Source organism: Harpia harpyja, chromosome 9, assembly GCF_026419915.1.
Source record: "Harpia harpyja isolate bHarHar1 chromosome 9, bHarHar1 primary haplotype, whole genome shotgun sequence".
In the NCBI taxonomy this organism is placed as follows: domain Eukaryota; kingdom Metazoa; phylum Chordata; class Aves; order Accipitriformes; family Accipitridae; genus Harpia; species Harpia harpyja.
Window position 1 is genome coordinate 40,383,561 of NC_068948.1, and position 26,300 is coordinate 40,409,860.

At 37.5% G+C, this 26,300-nt stretch overlaps 1 protein-coding gene across 2 annotated transcripts in view; it reads left to right on the forward strand.

Annotated features, from left to right (window-relative positions):
• LOC128145878 (protein HIRA) overlaps positions 1 to 26,300 on the forward strand; it is a 38,846-nt gene that overhangs the window by 2,680 nt on the left and 9,866 nt on the right. For both annotated transcript variants that reach the window (XM_052796655.1, XM_052796656.1), the window contains exons 2-18: positions 6,488 to 6,550; positions 7,299 to 7,409; positions 8,144 to 8,234; positions 8,746 to 8,840; positions 9,686 to 9,781; positions 11,099 to 11,259; positions 12,159 to 12,326; positions 12,853 to 12,966; positions 14,719 to 14,789; positions 18,398 to 18,503; positions 19,095 to 19,322; positions 20,127 to 20,212; positions 20,681 to 20,875; positions 22,266 to 22,436; positions 23,955 to 24,159; positions 24,921 to 25,025; positions 25,816 to 25,964. In XM_052796655.1, coding sequence (XP_052652615.1) covers positions 6,488 to 6,550; positions 7,299 to 7,409; positions 8,144 to 8,234; positions 8,746 to 8,840; positions 9,686 to 9,781; positions 11,099 to 11,259; positions 12,159 to 12,326; positions 12,853 to 12,966; positions 14,719 to 14,789; positions 18,398 to 18,503; positions 19,095 to 19,322; positions 20,127 to 20,212; positions 20,681 to 20,875; positions 22,266 to 22,436; positions 23,955 to 24,159; positions 24,921 to 25,025; positions 25,816 to 25,964 — 2,215 coding nt within the window. The remainder of the gene's footprint in view (positions 1 to 6,487; positions 6,551 to 7,298; positions 7,410 to 8,143; positions 8,235 to 8,745; positions 8,841 to 9,685; positions 9,782 to 11,098; positions 11,260 to 12,158; positions 12,327 to 12,852; positions 12,967 to 14,718; positions 14,790 to 18,397; positions 18,504 to 19,094; positions 19,323 to 20,126; positions 20,213 to 20,680; positions 20,876 to 22,265; positions 22,437 to 23,954; positions 24,160 to 24,920; positions 25,026 to 25,815; positions 25,965 to 26,300) is intronic.

Here is a 26,300-nt window from a genome sequence, read left to right on the forward strand (position 1 = left end):
TGGGGTTTGTACTTTACTGAATGGACTAGAATGAGTTTAATGATGCTTACAGGCATACGTTCTCCATGAGATAATAGACATTAGAAGTCAGTGTTGTAGCAGGGAAATTCAGTACACCTGGGAATCATATGCTGCTCAGCCGAGATGCTGTGCATTTACGGTAAAAGCACTTTAACACATTTTGGCTCTACAGGTTTTTGTCTTGGAGTTCTTAATGTCACTTTTTCTGAGTACTTATTGGAAATATTTCTTCCTCAGATGCATTTTCCGTAAGCTTTTCACACTCTTGATGTGGGTTTATTAGATTTTGCATGAAGTTCTCATTATTGTTGTGTTCTTCTCTCCCATGTTTATTTGACTTGGAGCAAGGAAGAATATTGAAAAGTGCAATCTAATGGTGGGGGCAGGAACGGATGACTGTAAGATACAGATGATGTGGTTTGCTTCTCTTTCGCGGTTTTCCATTCAGTACCTCTATAAAGATGCATCACACATCCAACAGTTGTATATGCATATTCAGCACACAAGGTTTTGAGAGCCCTGATGCTTAACGATGGCTAATGCGGGCAAATGCTGAGCCCCGCGGGAATGGAGGTCCCTTGCCATTCCAAGAAACCTGTGCAAACCCCAAGGTGCTGTTCGCGTATAACAACTTGTAGAAATTGGAGCCTGTTTTTGTTAAATGTAGGCACAGAGTTTATTATCTCTCCAAGCTGTAATGGTGGAATGTAAATATTTGAATTGATTTGTAAGTCATGTTAGATGTTGCGTATCAGATGGGCTGGAGGCAAAATTAGTAGAAACTCATTCGTATTGTGGTAGAAATTAACGTAAAATTGTCTTTATATTTCATTGATTATTGCCTAAAGTTAAATAACAAACAAAAATTACACAATATTTAAAGTTGCTTTTTTTCTTCAGCCGCTGTATTTTTTTAAAGATGGGACTTTCTTTTTGGGTTTGAATTATCTTACTCAGAACTTTTTGTTCCAACCTTGTTGCATTATCAGGTACATAATGTATATTTAGGTTCTTTAAACAAATAATCCAACAAGACATCTGGTCTGTCATAAGGTGTTCTGTATTTAATGAACCTGGTTTGCTTCTGTATGCCATGTGATGCTGGGAGCTTCAATAATTTAAACTCTTTTTTTTTTTTAGAAATTATTACAAGAGGGCAAAATGTCCTAAAACGCACTGTTAGATTTTTAATGTTACTGCTTAAGTATCACATTTTGGTTTGATGCATGATTACTGTTAGGAAATTCAACACATCTCCAGGTAGGAGCATGGGAAAGCATTCAGTCACTTTGAATCAGGGACCTTGTGCCTTTTGGCTCGCTTCAACAGGATCTAACAACGTAATCAGATAAAGACATGGGCCCGGGGAAGGAAGCAGTTGCTATCAAATAATGGCAGCTCCTCCATTTTTTTGAGAAAATGAAGGAAGTAAGGAAAAACCTGGTATCCGTGATCAGTTGATAAACCACAAGTAGTATGGAACAAGTCTTACAGCTTTAACCTGTGACAGTTATCCACCACTGTAAATGATATTCCCTTGATAATGGTACCCTGGAGGAAAGAGCCCCCTGGTAATGACTTTGTCTTGCTAAATTTCTGTCTTGTGATCACTTAATCTGCTCTCTCTCTTTCCTTTTAAATCATTTGACATCTCTAGATTGATAAAACTGGAAACCAATACAAGTCTTGGCTTACTTGGGCAAACAATCTAATGATTATTGAACTTGTTCTGTATTTTAAGGGATAGACATAAAAGTGTAGAGAGCAAACTTATTCAAAATGTAAAGAAATTCCTTCTAGATTTTGAAAGAGCTAATACACGTTCATAATATGTAGCTTTACTAGTGATTCCTTTTTTTAAATCTAAGTAATCTAATTTAATCGTGACAAGCCCTGTGTTTCTCAATAGCCAAGAAAAGCACATGCAGCTCTGGAGCAGGACACTGGGAAGATTTTCCTTTCCAAGTCGGTGCATTGGCGTTCTAATGCCTCTTACCCCTAATGCTGAAACTTTGAATGTGCCACTGTGAACTCCATGTGCGTTTCACCTGTTTCTGTACTCCTCAATATGAGTATGTAACAAAACTGGCTTGAAACTTTATGCAGTTTGTGCTGGATAGGAACTGAATGGTTTGTGACATTGATGTGCTGCTTTCTAATAAATAGTAAAGCTACAACTCCTTTCTGAGCATTGGCCAAAGGGTCCAGATTAGGTGCTCTCTAGTCTGGATTACACCACCGTGAGTCTCTATGCTTTCTGGTCCTGAAACATGCAGTAGCTCTACTACTGCCTGAAATATGGATATGAATGATCTTTTTAGCTGAAGTGGTAGAAGCTTAGGTTCCTATATCCAGTAGTTACTGTTTCCCACAGGCATCCAAACAGGGGTGCTGCTACACTTGGCTTCACCAACAGGTCATTGCAGCTAGAGCCACAAATGAAATCCTGGTGCCCTGTGGTCCTGAGCTAGTTCATAAGTAGTTGCTTTCCCTCTTTGGTTTGCTTGTCAGCTTAAGTTTATGCTTTCCTCCACTAATACAATGACTTCAATTTACAGTTGAAGTAGAAGAGCACAGTGAAAGTGTTGTGAACTGAAAACTGTGGGCTCTAAGCAACTGAACAGTCCATGTTTAATTTCATTACACCCGGATCTTGGAATAATATCCAAAGCCATTTGAAATAAAATCCAGACTGACCTGTAAATAGTGTTTCATCCAGGTGGACTTTTAAGTATTCTGTTGTGCCAGTATATGACATGGCATTTTGCAGTTGCTGTTTGTATTTTGATTAATGCAGAATGTCTATTAAGAAAAGGGTGTGACAGGTTGAGTCTGGGTGTAGTTTGACAGATTTCCTGTTTATGGAAAATGGAAGACTCTTATCTATACAAACTCCTAGAAGTTTGGAACTTGATTTAGTAAACTAATGTTTCTAGGGAGAAAAAGCATGTCTTTAAAGATTAACCACTGGATGCATCTGGACATTGCTGGTGAGATTGAGATGCATGAAACTAGTCCAATGTATTAGAAGTTATCCATCAGATGGAAACAATATTTACCTGGCTCTTACAGGAGATTAATTTGATGGGCCTCATGTTCGCAAGTCATTGTGCTTTAAGCTTATTGGCAAATTCTTGGGAAAAGCCCAAGTTTACTGGGTAGATCATTGTGTATGATTAGTTACCTGTGGAATAAGATCCCTTCCTGGATCACAGTTGAGCCATGTAGGAAACTTGATTTGTTGTTGAGGGCTTCGTTTATTACCGCCGCCTTTCCTGAGTGCAAAGTACATACCCTTTTTAAACTTCACATATAAAATAATGCCCTGTGACCTGACAATTTCCACTGAGGTCTGAGTTTTTAGGATTATAATAATTTATGAAAATATCTGCTCAGTGCTCATTAGATCAAAACCCAAAATTATGCTAGGAAAAGAACTAAAAAGAAAACGTTATCCTACTATATAAATACATGGATCATTTGCTTCTGAACACTGTCTTCAATGCCAGTTTCCCTCCGTGTCATAAAATACAGGAGAACTGAAAGAGGCTCGTAGTGGAGTGACCAGAATGATCAAAAGTGTGAGATGGCTTTTGTACAAGGAATGACTGAGTAGGACTCCTTGGGCTAGGAGTGGGAGGACTGAGCTGGAGACCTGATGAATGTGTGTAGAGTTGTGAGTAGCAGAAAAGCGGTGAATGTCAAGTGATTTTTGTTCACTGTTCTCCTGTACGAGAATTAAGGGGTGTTGAAGTAACAGGTAGCAGGTGCAGGATCCACGAAGTAGGTGGCTTTTCAGAGAATCCATGGCTGAGCAGTGGATCTCTTCATGTTAGGGGCTGTCGATGTTAATTATGGATCTGAGAAATGGCTGATTGAATTTATAGAAGAAAAGTCTGTTGAGGGCCTCTGATTCAAGAAGTCAGAGTTGGAAATTTTTTGGAGCTGGAAGATTATCCTAGGAAGAAGCATTGTGTGCTTACCACTGTTCAGATCCCTAGGGAGGTATCTAGTGCTGGTTTCTGAACAGTACTGGGCTAGGTGGACGTTTTCCCTGGTGTGGTGTGGCTAATTTTAAGCTTTTATGGTGAATTTGTAGCTAAGTTACCTCTGGCTCCGTAAGTAAAATAATTCCATCAACCCCATTTGTGGATCTGTGCAAAAACTTTGCCCAGAAGGAGGAAGAAAGCTGATGTTACTGCTCTTGTAGAGTTGTGCTCTTAAGATAAGGCAGAAATTGGAGAGGCTATGCTAGTTTTAAACACCTAGTAAAGGAAAGGAAAATGCAATGACTTCACAATTTTTCAGAATGTATAGCATATCTGTTTTGCCTGAAAAATGAGAAGCCAATGTGTCTGTCAGATAAATTTAGCAGTATGTGCTTTGGTCATGGCCACTTTTTAATGCAGACTTTTGAGAAGGAAGAGTGGTGGAATCGGAGCAGAGGAGGAACGAGTCTTCCTGTATGAGATGGCTGCATCTATTAAACCAATTTTAAATACAGGTTTGTTCAACTACAAACCACCTGAACTCTAAAGCCTTGTTCATAGGTGCTGTGCTGGCTCTGGAAGCCATAATTTCTCCTGATTATTGATGCCCCTGTGTTAGAGGTTACTGCTCCTTCTGATTTGCTGGGGAACTGTTTCCTGTTGGCGTGAATGATACATAAACAAAATGAGACAGGTTAGTACAATTACAAGGTCTTTGATAACTGGCTTCCTACAAGGAGCACTCTCCTCTTCATGTCTAATGGCAAATTTGAGAGTATAGTAAGTTGTCTTGCCCAAGACTGTTGATGCAGATTGAAAAGGTAGCCTCTTTCACCTATAAGGTTTATAGAATGACCTGTTTCCGTAAGTGTCGGTGGGTTAAACTATTTCAGATGATGTGCTGGGTTAATTAAAGGGAACTTCCACATCCTGGGAAGGGAAAAAAAATGTTTGTTTCTTGCCTGTGCATCTCCAAATATTCAGCTTAGCCCTGTATGTTGCATTCAAATTAATAGAATAAAAGATAGAATCAGGCACAACAAACTGAAGAAAAGCCACAGCTAAGTCTCAGCTTATGGCAGTCTAAAGGACTTGGAAGGAATGTGAATTGAGTGCCATCTTACTGTACTTAAGGTCTTTGCTTGGCTGCGTGTAAAAATTTTAAGGGGAATCACATGTCAGAGTTGCAATATAAATCCAAATAAAATAAACCTTAAAACAAGTCAACATAAAGAAAATAAAAATTGACGTGAAGCAAAATGCATATCCCTCAAAAAGTAAGAAATACTGGATATTTGGATGAGGGTTTTGTTAGCAGTTTAGCGTCAAATTCAGATGCTACAGTTGCAATATAAAACCTGTCGCTGCATAAATTCTCCAGGTTTTATCGTTTATGTCTTAATATATCATGAAGATACAGTGCAAGAATTGACATAGATGGGAAATTTATCGAGTAATCTTGGTACGTGGGTACTAGTTTGTTTGGCTGTTTGATAAATTGCCTTATTTTATACTGACATGTGTGTGATCTTGCTTGCAGAAGCATTCCAGTTTGAAAGGGTTGGGACTGCTGCCCAAAATTATTTGAATGTGGAAATCACATGCGTGTTCCTTCAAGTAATCCGTAGTGGTAGCTCTTTCAGCATCACTGAAAGGCAGTAAGCTTACTTCTCCCTTCTTCCTTCTCCTGCAAAGGTTAAAAGGAATGTGAACATATCGGAGAGTGTTTGTGATCCAGTGGTCAGAGCAGAATAGGCTGAGAGTGAGAGTTGTCTGGTTTCCAAACCTGTTTCCCAACTATGTTAGTTATTTGTTACAGAGTTTATGTTTTCATAAAATTACTAGTTTTCTTCTGAAAGATGTAGCATATGGAGAACTGAAGGATCTAAGAGTAATACTAGAGTTGGTTAGTCTTCCTCTATGGAAGTCTATCTAGTCTATATGGAAGCCCTAAAAATAAAAGCTAGTCTTTGGGTAGAAGAGTTTCATAACAACCGAATTTAAATTTGAGACAGGTAATTGTGTGACCAACAGATGCAGTCTGAGATTGGGGAGGATTTAAAAAAAAACAAAACAAAACCAAAAACAGAAACCAAAACAAAGCTTGCTTCGGGTCATCAGCTAATGAACTGTAGAAACCTGGAAGAAATTCCTTACTCAAATACAGTTTTGCCTCATTGGCGCTTGCTTTGTGGTATTATTTTGCTTTGAGGCATTTGGCATATCCTGCTGGATCAAGTGTCCTTGGTTATCACTGGTTTGTTATGGCACGATAACATCCATAACGCTTTTAATAGGCTGTCGTTTCTGTCATCAAGTTGCTTTCTACTCTTGTAGTCAACTGTAATTCTTACAACTATAGCTTTTAGAAGAAGAAAGTTATTTGCCAACCAGAAGAGTTATGGTTCTTTTGGTGTTACTGCATTCTCTTGACTGTAAAACAACTCAATACATTGCTGCTTGTTCTCTAATTTCAGGAAAGCCAATATTTTCAGTGGACATTCACCCAGATGGGACCAAGTTTGCGACAGGAGGACAGGGTATGCCTGCGTACTGATAGAAGGCAGAATTTTGGGCTATAATAATAATCTTGTGCCTTCACAACACTTTAATTGGTTTGACCCTTTTAAAAACACATCACTTCTAAGAAAGATAATTATGTAAGTCATTAAAATATATTGAAAAGTGCTGCTGTTACTGCAGAAGGCAGGGTCACATTTTCTGATGTACTCATCCTCTTGGACATCATTGAGATGGTACTTGCAATAATTGTGTTGTGGCCATACTGGCCAAATTTCTTTTTTATTTGAAGAGAAACTGAATGTGAAGTTGGGCTTTTTGACCTGCAAAATAGTAGAGCTATTTGGACAAAAAACCCCAATTATATAAATGGAATAGCTCAAGAAATATATGCAAAAATATTGTTTGGATCACAATAGTGAATAATTTTATGTTGGCTACAATAGTTACAATTTAGAATTTGAATATATCCCTTCTCTTTTAAAATACAGTCTTACTATAAGTAGTTTGTCCCTATAGTTGGTTATCAGTTATGTGCAGTATGATTTTTGAACAATGCTGTATGACTTTATTTTTAATAGCTTCAAGAAAAAGAAAACACTTCTGACTCAATGTAATTATATCACAATGGTATCTGTATTCAAATGTTTCCAAAGTTCCCACTGCAGTATTGCCTAAATTTTAGCATCTGTTCTGGAACTGAGATTAAGTTGAAAAGCTTTTTTTTGTGTATATTTGAAGCGGGGGTGGCTTTTTGTTCTCTTACAGGTCAGGATTCTGGGAAAGTTGTGATCTGGAATATGGCTCCTGTCCTGAAAGAGGAAGATGAAAAGAATGAAAATATTCCCAAGATGCTTTGTCAGATGGACAATCACTTAGGTAACAAAGCTGGAGTTTTTTTACTTTTCTTTTTTACTGACTGTTGGTAATTTGCCAAAGCTTAAGCGTTCCATGTTCATAATTACAAAAATCATGTCCTGTCCAGTGGTGAAGAATCAATAAAATGCAGCAGAGTGGTCTCATACTTTGGCTATACGCTTCTTTAGATATTCAGCAGAAAACATTGTTAAAATGTGGGAAAATGTACAGAGAAATATAGATACCTTTGGAAACCTCATCCCTATGAACTACTTCTAGCTGTGGCCTCAAAGTAATTGATAATGCACATTCTGAGAAACTGGGGAGCTCTGAAGGAAAGGGCAAGAGAAGAAATGAGTATAATGGCTGCCTGAACAGGCTGTCCCTTCTTTTCTTCAAGATGCATCTTTTCTTCAAGATATGTCTTTCCTTCTTTGCCCTCTTAATCCTTCCTCATTTACCACAAGCAGTTTCCTTTGTTAGATCAATATTAACTTTCTTCTTTTGAGCTACTTTTGGTGAAGCTTTTTTAAATAAAGAATAGGGTTTTTTTAAGTAAGAAGTTCCTCAACTGCTACTGAAAGATAAGTACCAATTCATTTATCTAAAGCAGACAGAATAACTGCTTTGAGTGGAAAAAGCACACTTAAATCCGAAATGTCTCCTGTCAAGTTTGCTTATTATAAACTCTGTCCCCAGTCCAGAACCACTTATTCTCATATTTCATCTTACAAACTTTCTTTTCTCCATTTCAGCTTGTGTGAACTGTGTGCGATGGTCAAACAATGGAGTTTACTTGGCTTCAGGGGGAGACGACAAGTTGATCATGGTGTGGAAACGAGCTGCGTAAGCATGTTTCTTCCTTTTTGATTTTATATTTTATTTCAAGTAGGTTAACTCTGTCACATCTCTTAGTGTTTCTTCCCTGTGCTGGCCTTTTGTAAGCTCACTGCTTCACCTGGTGTGTAAAGAGCTGAAACCTGTGACACCATATCACTGGTATTGGAGATTTGGTCTCTTCTGTCTCTTGGGCTGGAGACATGGGCAGTCTCTCTCCTCTCGAGGAGCTGAGGCATTTTCTTCCATCCTTGAAGAAAGCTTCCTGATGAGATTTGAAGAATTACCTTAAATGCGATCATTTTTTGCTAACTCTAGAAATGGTACATTTTATTAAAGCTGATTTTTTAATAACTGGAATTACTTTCTCTACAAAAATACTTTTTTTTTTTTGCTTCAGTTTTCATTGCAGAAGTAACTGACTATAAAATAGAAGTGTACCGTGCAGCTGATTTTCTTTAGAAAGAAGGTTTGAAGAACTTGAGGTGGTTCTGTTGGTAACTGTTTCTATTTTAATTAGGTACATTGGACCTAGCACTGTGTTTGGTTCCAGTAGCAAACTTACTAATGTTGAGCAGTGGAGGTGTGTATCGATTCTCAGAAGCCATTCAGGGGGTAAGTTAAAAGGTGCTGAATGAAGATCATGTGCATGTATTTTGAAAAAAAAAAAATTGTTTTTCAGGGTCACATTTTCTTGCTCAAAACATATATATTTGGTGGCAATTGAGAATTACTTTTAAGAGCAACAATGAAAACCTTAAAGAAAATGTCATTTTTAATCAAATGCTGATTTTCGTACAAGTAACTTCCAGCAACTATGTAGTAGAAAAATTAGCAACTAAGAAACTTATATTTTGCTATTTGCTGGCTTAAAAATGAATCCGAATAAAGGAAGCTAAACTGTATTTTTATTTAAATAAATGTTCACACTTGCAGTGAATAATCTCCTCATTGGCAAAAGTGAAAGTTTTTGTAAATCAAAGAATACTAATGTTTATTTAGAAAAAATAACTGAAGAGCAATGTGAAAGATGAATAAAATAGATAATTTCAAATGCAATTTGCACCTGCTGACATGAGCTATGATTAAAATCAAGATTGAAATCACTTTGATCACTCCACCTGTGTTGGAATAAAACGAGTGCATTGCAATAGCTGCTGTTGCTTTTTCATTCAAAACAAGACAAAGTACTTTATACAGGCATTAGTACTTGTATAATCACTAAACATTGCATTCTCTGCCTTGGATTTTTTTTTTTTTTTTTGTTCCCCATTGAACATTTTAAGTTGGAGAGCCTTACTCCCACTGGGTCTTGCTATGTTCTGTCTTACCTTCCACTCTAGCGAGATGATAATAATTTCTTGGTGATAGGAAAAATGTGCCATGCAAGTTCTTTTTAAAAAGATTTTTGGATTCTCTGATTGCCATCAACATCTTAAATGGAAACTTTTTTTAAACAGATGTCATGGATGTAGCGTGGTCTCCACATGATGCCTGGCTGGCATCCTGTAGTGTGGATAACACTGTTGTCATCTGGAATGCTGTCAAATTTCCAGGTGAGAATTCTTACATTTCAGATGTGCAAGTATGTAAAGCTTTGTGGCAAACTCTTCCCTCCATGGGTGTGTTTCACTGACTGTGAAAATCTCTCTGTGAGAATGGGTTGTCTGTCTTTTGAGATGACACGCTTGCAATCTGGTGAGTCAGTCCTTCCAAGTTTGGATGGCAATGAGCAGTGGATTCCACTCTGCTGTAGACAACAGCTACATTCAGCTTGTGCTGCTGGTTTTACATGAATGTTATTATTACATGTATTTTCTTTTTCACCTTCTCTGCAAAATCCCAAATAGATAGAACTTCAGCTTGATATTACATCTATACATGCATATATTTTTTACCTGTTGCCTTTGTATGTACAGGACTTTCCATTCATTTGCCTTTGGGGGGGGGCATTATCTTACCCCATTTTAAATGCTGCTGCTTAATAAGCAGTGTGACTTTACATGATGAAAGGGAGGAAGGACGGACTAGGGGAGCCTCGTGGCAGCAGAAGTTCTCAAGTCTTACATTTGATGGCCATTTTCCTTCTTCCATTGCTGCAGTGCTGGCAATTCACACAGTGCCGAGGCCTCTTGTTTCTCAAGGACCATGGTGCCAGGTGCAGCCGGTGCGCTGGACAGCTTTAGCTGACCTGCGAGGGTCTGTGGCAGTTAGGGAGCACGTGCCTTTATTTGGCTGCTTCTCACCACACAACTTGATGCAGGCTAAAACTCCCAATGTGTGGTGCCTAGTCACTACCACTTATTTTAGGGTTGTTTCCAGTCCTGATATCAGAGGGTTTAGGCTTTCAATCTAGCTGTGTAGCCTGTGCAGTACTTACTCTCAGCCTCTTCTCTCACAGTCTGAAAAGCAAGAGATTGACTGAAAGTAGGTTACCAGGTCTGCCAGGCTTGTGTGTCTGTTCAGTCACAACTTTGACGTAGTTCACATTGGTGCACAAAGCTGAATTTGTTGTGATAATCTTTGGGTGCAGAAGAAACGGTGAATGTTTAACTGAAGTTCCAGTTAAATTGCTGCTTTCCATAGCTTGAAAGTGCTATTCTGAAGTGCCTGGGCTCTGCTGGTCTTCCTGCTCTGATCTGTTTCTTATAAAGTTCTGCACCCCTTATTCTGGCCAGAGTTGTCTTTACCACTTTTTTATATCATTCTTAGCTTAAGTACAGGTTCCAGTTTGGTCAATAGGTGGTTGTTTATACTTTAAAGGAAGTTATATTTAATGTGCTGTTTCAAAAAGATCTTGTAAATCTCCTCAACAGTCTGTCCTATAAGAGATATCAGTAGCTACTCTGTATTCTCAATTTTTGCGTGCACAGAAATTCTTGCGACTTTGAAGGGGCATTCTGGCTTGGTGAAAGGACTGACCTGGGATCCTGTTGGGAAATACATTGCCTCTCAGGCTGATGATCGAAGTTTGAAGGTGTGGCGGACCATGGACTGGCAGTTGGAAACCAGCATCACAAAACCCTTTGATGAGGTACTTCAGAATGTGTGACTATTCAAAATGAATTCCTGTAGAATGAACAAAAATTATAAGAATAACTCTGATTCTGCACAAATATTAGTTAATTTAACAGTGCTGAATCAAAGGAAACTATCAGATGGCAGGTTCAAAAGGGGAAAAAAAAGAGCTACTTTCTCACACAACACGTGATTAAATTGAGATTTTCATTGCCATTGGATGTTGTGGATGCCAAAGGTTTACATGGGTTATGTAAACAATTAAGTAAATTCCTGGAAATGGAGAGGTTATTCCAAGGGAGTATTGACACTAATTACATTGTTCTTACATTCTTCCCTATGCATCTTCTATTGGCCGCTATCAGAAACAAGATAAGTACTTAGGAGGGATCTTTGGTCTGGCATCATAGGGCTGTTATGTGATGACTTTGGTCAAGAGATCAAATTTCTGGGGACAGAAGCTGGTGCTTAGTGAGTGGAGTGTATTGCACTGATCTTATGGTATTGTGATTAGTGCAATTACTCTTTGTAGTAGACTGTAAATGCCTAAATTCATGTGTGAGCTGGTGTTGCAAGCTGAAGTCTCAGTATTATTATAGGTATGCTGAAGCCCTGTCACTAAGACTGTGATGAATACTGAGTGTACAGTATCCAAAAAGACTTAAATTTTGTTTCCTTTAAAACAGTTCTCTGGGCTCCTTTTTCCCCCTTTTGGTAGGGCTTCATAAGTTACACTAGATCACTTGTAATGTGGCTGAAGTGCTGAGAATTGCATGTAATGTCATTCTTTTATATGCACAAAAACCTTACTTTGTAGTCCTATTCCCTAAATCTAAAATTTAAATACTTTGTATTAAAAATCCTTTGTTCACCAAACACTTTTAAAGCTCTAGTATGTTGGGTTTTTCTTGTCAGTGTGGAGGGACAACTCATGTGTTGCGTCTTAGCTGGTCACCTGATGGTCACTATCTTGTTTCTGCTCATGCCATGAATAATTCTGGACCTACGGCTCAGATCATTGAGAGAGATGGATGGAAAACCAACATGGATTTTGTAGGGCATCGGAAGGCAGTTACAGTAGTGGTGAGTGAGTGATAGTAATTTATGCCTGAAGTAAAACTTCTAATATGTGCTTTTTGGTGATTTTATGCATAAATGGGACGAGGTAAAGGTAGGTGTCAAGATTAGTAAAGCAAACGCATGGTGGTGATTAAAAGATGTCAACTTCACATGTTGGAAGCAATCAGCTTGCTCTTGTGAGAAAAGAACTGGACGTAGATGAACAAGATAAGGGAAAATACAGGAGCATGTTAGGAATGCCAAACACTAGCTTTGTTAGCTGTTCAGTGACTTGATTAAAGTGACTAGGTTTCTAGTGGGTTCCTGATCACTAATAAAATTAATAGTATTTGCTATTCCTGTTAAGGCATTCAGAAAGCCCCTTCAGAAAGCATATGTGGCTTTTGTCACTGCTCTTATAGTCTGGTTAGGGACTTTGTTTCTATGAAATGTTTCTTTTTCACTCCTAAGTGGGAAACTTGCTTTTAAAGCAGATCTCCTACTAAAATGTAATTACTGTAATAAAATTTGGGGCATCTCATTTGTTCAGAAATTCAATCCAAAAATCTTCAAGAAGAAACAAAAGAATGGGAGCTCCACCAAGTCAAGTTGTCCCTACTGCTGTTGTGCTGTTGGTAGTAAGGATCGATCTCTCTCTGTCTGGGTAAGTGGTTTTTTTGCTACCTTTGAACTAATGTGGTCATTTGGATAACTTGGGGGTTTAGCACAAAGGTCACATGTACAGCATTAGGTCTTATATTTAGTTTAATGTTTAGTTTTTTTCCTCATTGTTGTTACAGGATTAGCTGGGGGGAAGGAAGTGGATTGGTATTAGTTCATTTCTCTAAAGCCAAGAGCAGCTAGAAGCCAGTGGCAGAGTATGTTGCTCTGGTAAGGGGGAGGAACCGTTAAAGGAAATAATGTGTTACCACAGTTAATAAACAATTCAGCCCTCTTTTCTTCCTATGTCTTTTACTTGCTCTCCATGTGAGTGTCTTAAGAAAATGACTTTACTGTTTTTCCATGTTTAGCCCACCTATCCATTAATCACTCTCAGAGTCCAGCTTTGTTAGTCTTGCTTTTATGGGTATGAGGAGAATGTAGCAGGCACAGGATTGCTGTTTCTGAGCATATATACAACTCATCTTTCTGCTTTGTTCTGGCTTCAATCCCTGGCTTCTGTCTTTGCTATGGAAAGGAATGTGGAAGTGAATGAGCTTTTTAAGTATACTTTCAAGTTTTCAATATCTAGTTTGGGTTTTACTTTGAAATCTACACTAAAATTTTTACTCTGGCTAAGAGAAGAGTAGCTATTCTCACATTTATAAATGCAAGGCGGGTTGTTTGGCAACTGCAAAGGGCAAGGAATAAATTTAACTGGTTTGTAAAGCTTTGTGATGAGAACATGTGCCAGAACACACCAATTGCTGACTGCAATCTACTATTTATAGATTCCAGTGTGGTATTTATCCATCAATCGCTAAATGCATAACACTAAATCTGTTTCTGGCAATGCTACCAGTGCATACCCATATCAAAGTATCACTCTCAGTATGTTTTACTTTCTATTTATACTATGATTTCATTTAGGGTGCCTGTTGAGGTTATACTAGGTATTATAGAGATGCAAAGTTATAGGCAGTCTTTGCCTTGAAGAGCTTCGTAGACATGTATACAACACAGACCTATGGAAACATAAAAGAAATAACTACTGAATATGACTACTACACTACATCTGTGAACCTATGAGCGTGTAACATCCTAGACCACATTGACTTCTCCTGCTTCATTTCAGTTGTACTGTATACTATAAATATTAAGTCCATTGATTTAACATTAAAGAGCTTAGAATGTCTGATTTGGAACAGGTTAGTGGGAATTTTAATATTCAGTTCTTTATTACTAAGCTGATTTATAAGCGTAGAGGAATCCTCTTTAAGAAGAATTCTGTGTCAAGTTCCCTTTGCTCTTGATAGGCTTCACCTAGACAAGTAGTCTGAGCTAGGGCATGGAAACCTAATCTGTTTTGCATCTTCCTCTTGTGCTGGCAGTTTGCAACATCCTTATCTCAGTAAAGCTTAGCATAGAAGCTGTCTTTAGCATCTGCAGAATTATGTTTTGAGAGGTGGAGAGTATTCTGTGACTGCGATGTAAAGGCAAAGTTAGTTAAGAAATTCAGTCTGTGTTTCTGAAAGCAGGGGAGGGTTGAATGTCAGCTATTCTTCCCCAAAGCTTTTCTGTGCCAGTAGTGGAATGGGTAACCACGTATTTCAGATATACCACCAGGCATACAGCTGTATCCTGGCCAGATCTTTTTTTGGTGAATATTGATAGACTCTGGGAGAGTGTTGATGTGGCAATATCTGTGGTAGCGTAGAACTTCTAAATTTCTGAGCGTTCTTTCTTCTGTTTTAAGCTCACGTGTCTGAAACGACCTTTAGTTGTCATACATGAGCTGTTTGACAAGTCTATCATGGACATATCCTGGTAAGTTGATTTCTGCTGTTTGTTACAAAAGTCAAAGTGTTGCTATCAACTTTAGGTATACACATTAACTGGAAATTCCTTTAAACAGTACAGATTGTAGCTGTTGGAACACAAGTAATTGGTTCCTGAAGGTTTTGGTTCTGCTGCAACATCTTTGGTAGTAACATTAGCAACTAGCACGTGGTCACTTGAGGTTGTGTAACATTAAAACTGAATAAAACCTGATGTATCTAGAATGATGCAGTAAAATACCCGTGGAATGAGTTCCTACTTGTGATTCTCTGAAATTTTTTCATAGACTATGTATCTTATAACATGACATGGTGGACTTGGTGAGTTTTATGTGCATTATGTCTATGACAAGTTACTGCATTGTACAGTTACGACATTCAGGCAAACCTTCTAGGCCAATCATTCCTTCATGCCTAAAGACACAATATACCAAAAGAAAAAGTCCTTTTTCTTTTTTTTTAATGTTTTATACATACACTGTCATGGTTTAACCCCAGCCAGCAACTAAGCACCACGCAGCCGCTCACTCACTCCTCCCCCACCCAGTGGGATGGGGGAGAAAATCAGGAAAAGTAGTAAAACTCGTGGGTTGAGATAAAAATGGTTTAATAGAACAGAAAAGAAGAAACTAATAATGGTGATGATAACACTAATAAAATGACAACAGTAATAATAGAAGGATTGGAATGTACAAATGATGCACAGTGCAATTGCTCACCACCTGCCGATCGACACCCAGTTAGTCCCTGAGCGGCGATTCCCCCACCCCCACTCCCCCAGTTTATATACTGGGCATGACATCACATGGTAGGGAATACCCCTTTGGCCAGTTTGGGTCAGCTGCCCTGGCTGTGTCCCCTCCCAACTTCTTGTGCCCCTCCAGCTTTCTCGCTGGCTGGGCATGAGAAGCTGAAAAATCCTTGACTTCAGACTAAACATTACTTAGCAACAACTGAAAACATCAGTATGTTATCAACATTCTTCTCATACCTAGCTCAAAAACATAGCACTATACCAGCTACTAGGAAGACAATTAACTCTACCCCAGCTGAAACCAGGACATACACTCATTTATACACACATATGCACTACTCACTCATCATTTGAATTGCCTGAAGGATTTTCACGTATTAAAAAAAAGTAAATGCAATAGCTTTTGGTTTTAGTAAAAACGTAGTTATACCGTGTTGTTGCAGCACCATGTGAAGGGTGTAAATTGCTCTGTGTTGAAGAGTCGCAGAGACTGATCATGTAGCAAGTCTCAGAGAAAGGATAATGAACCTACTACACCCAACCACACTCCATCCACCCAACCACAGGACATAGTAGAGGACATAGTAGAAGGGCAAGTGCTGAGCTTTCCCAAGAGACTGCAGGACATATCTAGTGATTTGGGTTGGGTTGGACAACCCACTTTCCCAGCAGTCTACTGTCCCACATCTTGTTTTCCTCTTTCCGCATGCAGTTAGTGGTACTCTCTCCTCTCCTGCTTTCTTCCTAAGGCCTGTCATAAAAATGCAGAAGTTAGTAGTTCTTTAGTCACTGCAAGACTTGCATAATAGGGAGAAATAACCATGAGACCACTCAGTAAATGGTATTAAAAAAAATACTCTGCACCTATGCATCAGGTGGTTTACAGAGTTAAGGGTTCTGTACAAGAAAAGACTAATATTTTTTTCATGATAGGCATACAGCTGATTACATAGGTTGTCTTAATTCTAGCACTTCCTAACTTTTGAAATTCTACCTTAATAGCTGTAACAGTCTTGGTGGTTTTATGGTGTAAATTTTAAAGCTTACAGTTTTATAATTTCCTGTTTTCTGTGTGCCATGTGGATTTTGCCATGAAGCTCAATGAAGCACGATAAAAAGTTTTCAAAACCAAAATATTTTTCTTTCATTAATAGACTGAGGCTAGAAAGCCAATAAATGGAATATTTCATGAGAAGTGCTGCTATTGTTGTCGTACAATAGCTTTGAATAGTTTTGTTTTCCTGTAGTGTGTTTTATTTCTCCATCTGCAGTTTTCACATTTTTCATGGCATAAAGTCATTGGGAGTAATAGCTGGTTAACATTTTACAGTTTCTGAGGAAATGGTTTTGTGGGATATTTGAGAGACAAAGGATCATCAGGAAGCTTGTTATTTTATATCCTGTTTACAAATTGAAATGTATGGCTAAAATGTCAATAATATGGAATGTTCCCAGAAACATGCTCCATTCTGAAAACAGACTTGAGTAAATTCAGAGAAATCTGATACTATTATATTGTTATAGCTGTCTCATTTCTATTTTAGAGTTTTAGACTTGGATGCATCATCATAATATCTGAACATGATTATGTTTTCATGGAATAATTGCTCGGACCCAGAGGTCAATAGGGGCTCAGCGATTTTGTCTGCCAAGCAAGCAGAAAGCTCTCAACAAGACTTTATAATTTTCTAACTTGGAGTAGTGTTGGTTAATGTAGTTACATTGTGCTGAGGTTAACTTCTCTGGATGTGATGCTATCAGGACACCAGCCACCATGAAAAAAGACATTTTATACCTATAGCCATGATACATGTAATATATTAAGTCTTGCTGGACTAATTTGGATAGGACTTCAGAGTTCTGCCTGCTTCCCTTTCCTCTTCTGTTCTCTGTAACAAGTCATCTGTAAACCACTATGTTGCTGTCTCTGTGAGCTCTATAATTGGAAGTTACTGGGTTAGCAGTCAAAACTCATCAAATATTATTTTTTTCAAATGTGCAATAATAGGTTATATATGGAAGGTTATCATTCCATTAAGACTAGAATGTATAGCTTCTCCTCTTCTACCAAGAAAACCTTTTGAGACCTCCAGAAGAGGGTTACAATATATCCCCACATACAAGAACATGTGCAGTTTGCTTCAAAACCCAAATAACAAACAACAACAAAATCAAACATATGTTCTTGCCTAGTACAGAGATTTTTGGACTGCTCAGATGCACAGCCTGCTTTCTTTTTATTGCTGTCGCTTCAGGTGATGATAAAGAGGCATTACCCAACATAGAGCTTCTCTCTTAAGAGTCTCATCCCTTCTCTGTCCTATCTTGTTTATTTGGACTGTAAGGTCTTTATAGGAATGGACTGTTACTTGTTTCCCATGTGTGATGAAGCTTCATCTTCCATGGCCCCCAAAAAGCAGTTAATAGGTCCTTAAAAGCGTATCGATTGCTTATCTCCTGAAGGTCCCTTTCTTCACCCAGTTCTATTAGCACACAGATTTTGTACATCTTTTGAAGCAAATACATTTATAATTTTCTCTCATTGTTCATTGTGAACACTATACTGTTTTACCCCTACAGAAAGGTTTTCATGGTGTTGACCATGCCATGGGTAGGTGTATTGTTTTAATGCCACCTTCCTGTGTGCAGTCTCCAAAGGAATATCGGCACACGGAATCCTGCTGTCCATCACCCTGTCTCCTTGCTGTCCCACTTCTTTGGTTCCATCAAGAGTTGCAGTGATAATAATCTTATGCTAAGATTTTTATTGAGCAATTTATTGTATTGCCCCTTTGCATCAATGAAAGAGATTGAAAACAAAGATGGGCCTTTGTTTTCTTCAGGACCCTTAATGGACTCGGTATCCTGGTGTGTTCCATGGATGGATCAGTGGCGTTTTTGGACTTTTCCCAGGATGAACTTGGAGATCCACTCAGCGAGGAGGAAAAGGTACAGTAAGCACTCAGAGAATCTGTGATCATATTTAAGGGATGTATTGATTCAATTAAAATATTGGACTGTTTGTAGACTTATGTAGTGACTGATTTCCATATTACAGAAAAATGGGTTCTTGTCTACTTTACAAATCGTTAAAAAAGAGTAGTCAAGAAATGAGTTTGTGAAATTAGTTTCTATTCTGGAAGAAAGTCTATTTGGAAAACATCCACTTGCTTACACATCATTATACATTTGAAGTAATTATTTGGCCAAGGAAACAAGGAGTGGGTGCGTCAAAACACTTTAAAATTACTCTTTGACTTGCATATATGCAAGTCTTTTTAAACTGATTGCTGTTGGCTGTTTTTAATTCTCATTGCTATTAGCAACTAAAGCTTTGAATTCCAATTATTTTATGTATTGATTTAGTGCTAGCTGAAAATATAAAGAAAGAAAAAAAACTGTAGTGTATAAATGATACAGAGGGCATTTGCATTTTATGGATTCCATTAGATTCATGTGATTCCATTACATTATAATTAGTGATGTCATGTTAGCAGTTGTAGTCAGTCTTTTTGTGTGATACATTTTTAACGCCCACAGAGCAACATTCATCAGTCCACCTATGGTAAAAGCCTAGCTATAATGACTGAGGCTCAGTTGTCTACAACCATTATTGAGAATCCAGAGATGCTCAAGTATCAACAGAGACAGCAACAGCAGCAGGTGGAGCAGAAGAATGCGTCAATTAGGGAAGCATCTGGGACTGTGACAGCGGCTCCCAAAGTGGCAAGCATGGTTAATGGGGAGAGTTTGGAGGACATTAGAAAGGTAGGTGTTCTTGGATAGTCACTTTATAGTGTCAAGTACTAAGCTGATAAATATGAAACTGCTTATGATAAAACCAATTTCTGCTTGCTTATTTGTGTTGAATGGCACCTTTCAACCCATGAATGGTCCAGTTGATATTACTGGGACTCGCTGAAAAGTTAAAATGCTTTTAAGCAGAAGTAAGACTATGTGGAAAAAGGCTCGTGGATATTTCTATGATGGGTGCTAGATTTTTGGTGTGCAGAAGGGAAACTAAAAGTAGCTAATAACAGCCAAACTGTAGAACTGTGCTTCAGTTTCTCAGTGAAGGTAGTTGAAAGCATTATTTAATTCTCTCCTAAACATAGAACACAACTTTTAATGAAGGATTCAATGCGCACAGATGAGAATGTTTCAGACTTGATTCTAATGTGGAGAGCGGATTACATTCTCCACAGATGCCTTTTTCTACAGATGGATAGATCCAGAATTGCAAATGCGTGTGCTTAAATTAAAAAGAATGTTCAGAATCAGAATTCTATTGTACTTTGTACTGTATGAACTTCTACTTAAAAAACACCTACTATTGGTCAAAAAAAAAGTTGTGATATTAAAATACACTCGTGTTAATAAAAATGTGGATTGATTCTATTATGCAATAACAGCATGGTTCAAAGGCAATACGGAAAAAATATTTAACAACAGATTTTTAACTGAGGAGCATCTTTTATCTAATACACTTATTCTTGTCAGCTGGAAAAAAAAAAAAAGAAAAAAAGTGTTTCCTATTTATCAGAAATTATGATGAAATATATTTCCCAACAGAATCTCTTAAAAAAACAAGTTGAAACACGAACAGCAGATGGTCGGAGAAGGATCACGCCTCTCTGCATAGCTCAGCTGGACACTGGGTATGTTTGGAAGTAGTCTTTAAAATCCTTCTTTACCTTTTTATCTTTCTTTTTTTTTTTTTCCTGATACAAACTCAGAATTCTGACTTATTTTAATCTTATGGCATCTTAAAGCACTTGCTGGAAATACCTTGTGTCTACTTATGGAATATAGTTTCAACCTGTGTTCTCTTAGCTATAAGATCTCATTTCTAATAGATAAAGCTAATTCTTATTATCTACCATTATAGATGAGTGAACAATACCCTCATGTACTGCAGGTTCATATCTACATTAATACTGACTTTAGTGTCCTTTGTATATGAGAAATGACTCTGGAAAGTTAGGTGTTGGTGGTTTATTTATGTTGTATATGAGTATCCACATGTGGAAAAGGGAAGAATGGAATAAATAGTTCAGTTAAAGTTATTCTTTTTCAATTATTTTTAAAGTGTTTTTGAGAAATATATTTTTTGTCTTTTTGCTTAGGGATTTTTCTACAGCATTTTTCAATAGCATCCCAATATCTGGATCCCTATCTGGCTCAATGATGTCTTCTCAAAGTAACCAGCAGCTCATGTCATTAGATTCTAATGCAGCAAATTCCCTTAATACTTCAAAGCCTTCTGTAGAGCCAACAGCAGCCAGTATAAAACCAACAGATGATGCAGCCAATAAAGATGGGTCAGTATTTGCAGTTTTGTTTTTCATTTACATGACTGTTAAGTTTTTAATTCTTGTTTACAGTTCTGTAATCAAGCAATTATTAAAGTAGGGTCCTTACGACAAAACTTCAAGAATTCCTGAAAACATCGAGATTTTATTAGTCTTTAGTTACTTTAAATATGAATAAATCCATATGCATAGTTCTGGAAATGAACTTCAATGCAATGAGGTACACAGTTGATTGCTAATGCTCTAACAAATTGGCTTGCTTATAGATTACTGGGTTGCTATTAGTAAATAATAGAAGGTTTTCCAGCAGTGGAAGTAATGAAGCTTGTTTTCTGTCAAATTCTGTCCTGTGTCCTGTAGATCTCCTCACTTCAAACATGGTCATGCTTCTACCCTGTATAACAACCCCATCAGAGCACAGTGACATTGATGTGTCAATGAGCACATATGCTGATTGGCCAGTGTGTCTTTCGAATTATGGAACAACTAAATTTTACTTGCTTTTTCCTCAGTGGTAACACTGACTTGGCGGCTTCTCCTCAATGTGTTTTTATAGCATTTGGAAGACCGCAATGTCATTGGAACCTCTACCACTCCATCAAATTTAGTTGAAATTGGCCACAGATTAAAAAATGAGTGGGTAGACTATGAGAAATGATTGACAGATGAAACTATTAAGTCTCCTTTTCTTTGGAAATTGGACTTCTAACAGCTTTTTAGTACAAACATCAGTTATTTAGAGCTGTTCTTTCTTTCAATTCATTCTCTGAATGAATTGAAAAATCTCTGAAGTAAACAGCTATCCAAATAACAGATCCCTGGAATGCTTTAGTGTGGGGAAAACACATTCCTTTGCCTTAGAGTTATGCTTGGAAAGGCCTAATAATTAGTTTGGATTCTTCAACAACAAAATCAAAACCTGGCATGAATTTTTTCAGCCCAAATTGTTGGATTGATAAACAGTGGAATATAATCTTGTAATGGAAAATATTTGGTAACCTGATCAAGGGGTAAAACCAGGAGCCCCAGTCGTCATTTAAAATAGTGATCCTTTCCCTTTGGGTATGTAAGTACCAGCTGAAAGTATAATTTCATTCCTGAATTAAAAATACATAATGAATGAATTAGGGTCTTTTAATCTAGATATATCTATGCGGCCACATGAAGCTCTTAGCTCTGAGATGTATCATAAACAGCTTTTGAGAGTAGGCAAAGCTTGCAACATACTGATGCATGAAAGGGGAAAAAGCATATCATAATTCATGTATGTACTTGAGTGAAAGGTTTTCAATATGCTTTCTAGCCAGTATAATGAATGCTAGCTAGTTGTTATGAGCAATGCAGGTTACCAGTACTAAATTTCTTTCAATACTTGTTTTCCTGTCTGTTTTACTGACAGTGTAAATGCTACCTCTGCCTCAACTGCTCCTCCTGCATCATCTTCCTCTGTGTTGACAACTCCATCCAAGATTGAACCTATGAAAGCATTTGATTCCAGATTTACAGAACGATCCAAAGCCACCTCAGGGACTGCTGTTGTAACAAATACAAATCAGACTGTTGTGGACAGGTAAGACATAGCCTGGAGCGGAGGTGGGGCAGAAAAGTAATGTAGGGAGTTAAAACACTGATTCTCTGTGGTGTGGATGCCATGGTGCTGGCACTCTAGAAATTGTCTTGGGTCTCTTCCGCAGTTAGAAGGAAGGGGAGAGCTGCAAATAGCTAGATTATTTGCTGGCATTATCCCTTTGTACCTTTGTCTCTGGCGTTTGGGATCAAGCAGACTCTTCAAAATATTCTGAGTTAAAACTATTGTTGCAAGAGGCTATGTGTGCACGTGCCCCCATGTGTGGCTGCATGCATCTGTGCTCCTTGGAAGACAAAAATAGCCAGCCTGCATCTCTGTACAAGAGTGAGACTTACTTCAAGATAAATTACCATACATGTCTGCAGACAGCCTATCATCATAATAGCTGCAGTTGTATTTCAGTTTTATGCCTTGAAGGCACGCAGAGAAGACGCTTTGATTTTAAGGGTTTTTGGCTCTGGATCCACATGATTTAAAAAAAAAAAAAAAAAAAAAAAAGAAGAAAGCCTTTGGTTTTGTGATATAGCGTGTTATGGCATAAGTATTCCTGCTTCACCAAAACAAACAATAGAAAAAATAGCAGTCTTGAGAAAGATGTAGTTCCCCAACTTATTATCAATAAAACGTGTTTTTGCTGAATACCAGTACCTCAGAATTTTTATGTCAAAGGGTTTAACCATATGATGTGGAAGAAAGATGTATTAAATTACTCTCATAATTGCTTCTAATATGTCAGTAAAGTATGGATAAAAGTGTATTGTTTGGCATAATTCAGATGCCAAAGAAAAAAGGTCTGGGTTATGGAAGATATTTCTAGGTTATGGAATAAGTGGCAAAACATTGTTGTGAGTTAATAACCAGCTATTGGAGGGAATAGGAAGAGTATGATTAAATGACCTATTTTAGTGTATAATGGTTAACAAAAGAGTTCACAGGGAATTGTACTTTGTCATCTTTAGTTATACTGTATTCCTGAAATGGAAAATGGAGCAGTGAGGTCATTTGTGTAGTTTGCAAATATGTCTCTTACAGTAGTCAGAACTGAATAGGACAACTTTTGGGGATAGACAACAGAATGACAAATGAAGTTCTGCATGAGTAAGCAGAAAGTGTAATGTCCATTGGAGGGTAAAAGATGAACTACTCTTGCATCTTACATAGTGCTGAACTATTTGTATCAACCCAGGGGAAGAGATCTGATTGTAATTGGAACTGAATGCTAAAATAAAGTTGTTATTTACAGCTTTATCCAGTTTGATTAATTTTTTTAAAGGAGAGAATATGTCTGATCAGCTTACATATGTATTGCACATTGTATTTCTGCAGAGGATTTGCCATACCTCTTCAGCTTCCTCCTCTTGCCTTTGTGCATTTTGAAATACACTCAGATAAGCCTAAGAATGTATTTTCTTACCTACAAGAATGCAATGTGTAGGATATATGGCAGCTTTTGGAATCAGTTTATGTAAAACATGAAATATATTTTTTTTACTTGCTCAGACTGAAGGATCAGAATTTAATTAAAGACAATAAGCCCAAGGATATTCTGGAGAGCAGCAGTGACAGTGAAGAGAAGATTCCAGCTGCTAAGCCACTCAGTGCACCCAAACGGAAACTGGAACTTGAGGGAGAAACGGTAGAAAAGAAGAAAAAAGGAAGGCCTCGAAAAGACTCCAGACTTGTACCAGTAACTTTAACTGTTCAGGTGAAATAAATAAGATTCATTGTGGCTTTCAATGTTCATTTAATAAAGTCAGTCCCATGTTGACTTGTTCTATCAAGTCAGGGAAACACAAGTAGATCAGTCCCTCAGAATTGTTAGCCATCCTTCTTCCTTGCCTTTAAACTTATTCTTTTTAAAATTTAAGATTATAAAAAGTAGATGCATATGGTGTGGCAAATGTGTCCATCCTTTATATAAATATGTAGCTACTTACTAAATGGTACCAGCATGCTAAGTATTGATAGCCTGCCAAACGACTGTATAGAATAAAATGAAATGCCATCAGTTTTTGGTGTTCTTTCATGGAGAGTGGCCCGAGCACAAGAGAGTGGCTTGGATATGATGACTTAAATGGTTATGAATTTCCTAGGAACCATGAAGATGTAAGTTGCATTAGAGTTTCAGTCATTTTAGGCCATGTAGATCCCTCTGTTTTCAGTAGTCAGAGCTTAGCTTTTCCATGCAATATACCAGAATTTCCATTAATTACTTGCAGCTGAAAAGGGGTGGGCTATAAAAAAAAAAGACCACATCTAGTTTGTTTGGTTTTTTTAATTCTTAGAAGCTATATTAAAAAACTTGAATTTATACAACTAATTGGAAAAATATTAATATTTGTAATTGGCATTATTTGGAATTAAAAAAAAAATCTTTCAAATCAATCTGTATTATAGAATATCTTTAGGTTTAACTTTTACTAATGGAGAAATTTAACTACTTTTGCAATTTATTTTTTTTTCCAGTCCCCAGCTACACTGGCCTCTGAGAAGGATGCTGCTTGCATCTCTGCACCAGCATTAGCACTTAAACTGCCAACCCCAATCCCACAGAAATCGTTTACTTTACAAGTAAGTGAACTATAAGGGAAAAAAAGCTTAATACTTAAAAAAAAAATCCTGCCTTTTTTTTATATTCTTAGATTATCCAGATCCTTTGATAAATTAACATTTGAATACATGTATCTGTTCAAGCAAGCAAGGTGGTATACTTCAGCTTCTAAGAATATGTCTGTATGAGAAAAGTTAATGCCAAATCAGCTAAAAATAGGACACTTCTGAACTAGCTAAACTTCAAAGAGAATACCTCTGCTTCATCAGTCCCTCCTCCTGGTTAACCAAAGAGTGTTGTAAAGATAAGAGTCTCCAACGGGAGTAACTGCTGCATTGTTATTAGTTGTGTTCGTAGTACACTGCTGAAGAGAAAAAACAAATGTTTTCTGAGAGCTCTCTGGAGGTGCTCTATATCTGAAGAGACTGGCAAATAGTATTACTTCAGATATTTATGAAATAATTTTTCTGCGTGTTTAGGCTGTGGTAGTCTGGTTCTAATTGCAAGATTGTAGGGAGACTGGGCACATCTAGACTTGATCTGATGCCCTTAATTAGGAAGCACAGACTAGCACAACCTTTCTTTATTCCTATGCTCCAAATACAAAGAAATTATGTGTTCTAGCCAAGACTGATTTTCAGAGGTCTGCTTCTTTTGAAGTACCACAATATATTTTGAAGCTACTTTAAACAGAATGCCATACTTAAATCCATTCTTAAAGATGGATTTGTTTTAGATCTAATAGTAGTTGCTGCTTTTTTGAGTAGTTCTTTTCCTCTTCCAAAAAGTATCTTATTTTTTGTATTTCAGGTAAGTTCAGATCCATCAATGTATCTGGAAGTGGAGAATGAAATGACCACAGTGGGAGGTTCAAAGCTGAGCAGGTTAAAGTGTAATCGAGAAGGAAAGGAATGGGAGACAGTCCTCACCAGTCGAATTCTCACTGCAGCAGGAAGCTGGTAAGAGAGTAGTATATTTTGGAGGAAGAGGGTCCTGAAGGCCAGAAAACATTTTTAGGGATACAAAAGTACACTTTACAGAAAGTTAATTACATCTAAACCCACATATTTACAAATAAGTAGAGGCTTTAAAGGTATTTTTGTCTACTTATTTAGAAAAGTTGATTAACTGGATCACTTCTATTGGGGATTTTTGTGATTCTTTGTGCTTGGCTTAAGATGTCCTGTTTCTCTTCCAGCTAACTTGGTCTAATGCACTGATGCTTTTAAACTCTTATCCTGTGGAGTTTTTTGTAGGGATTCTGACTTCTGTTGACTACTGCTGTTTGCTTGTTT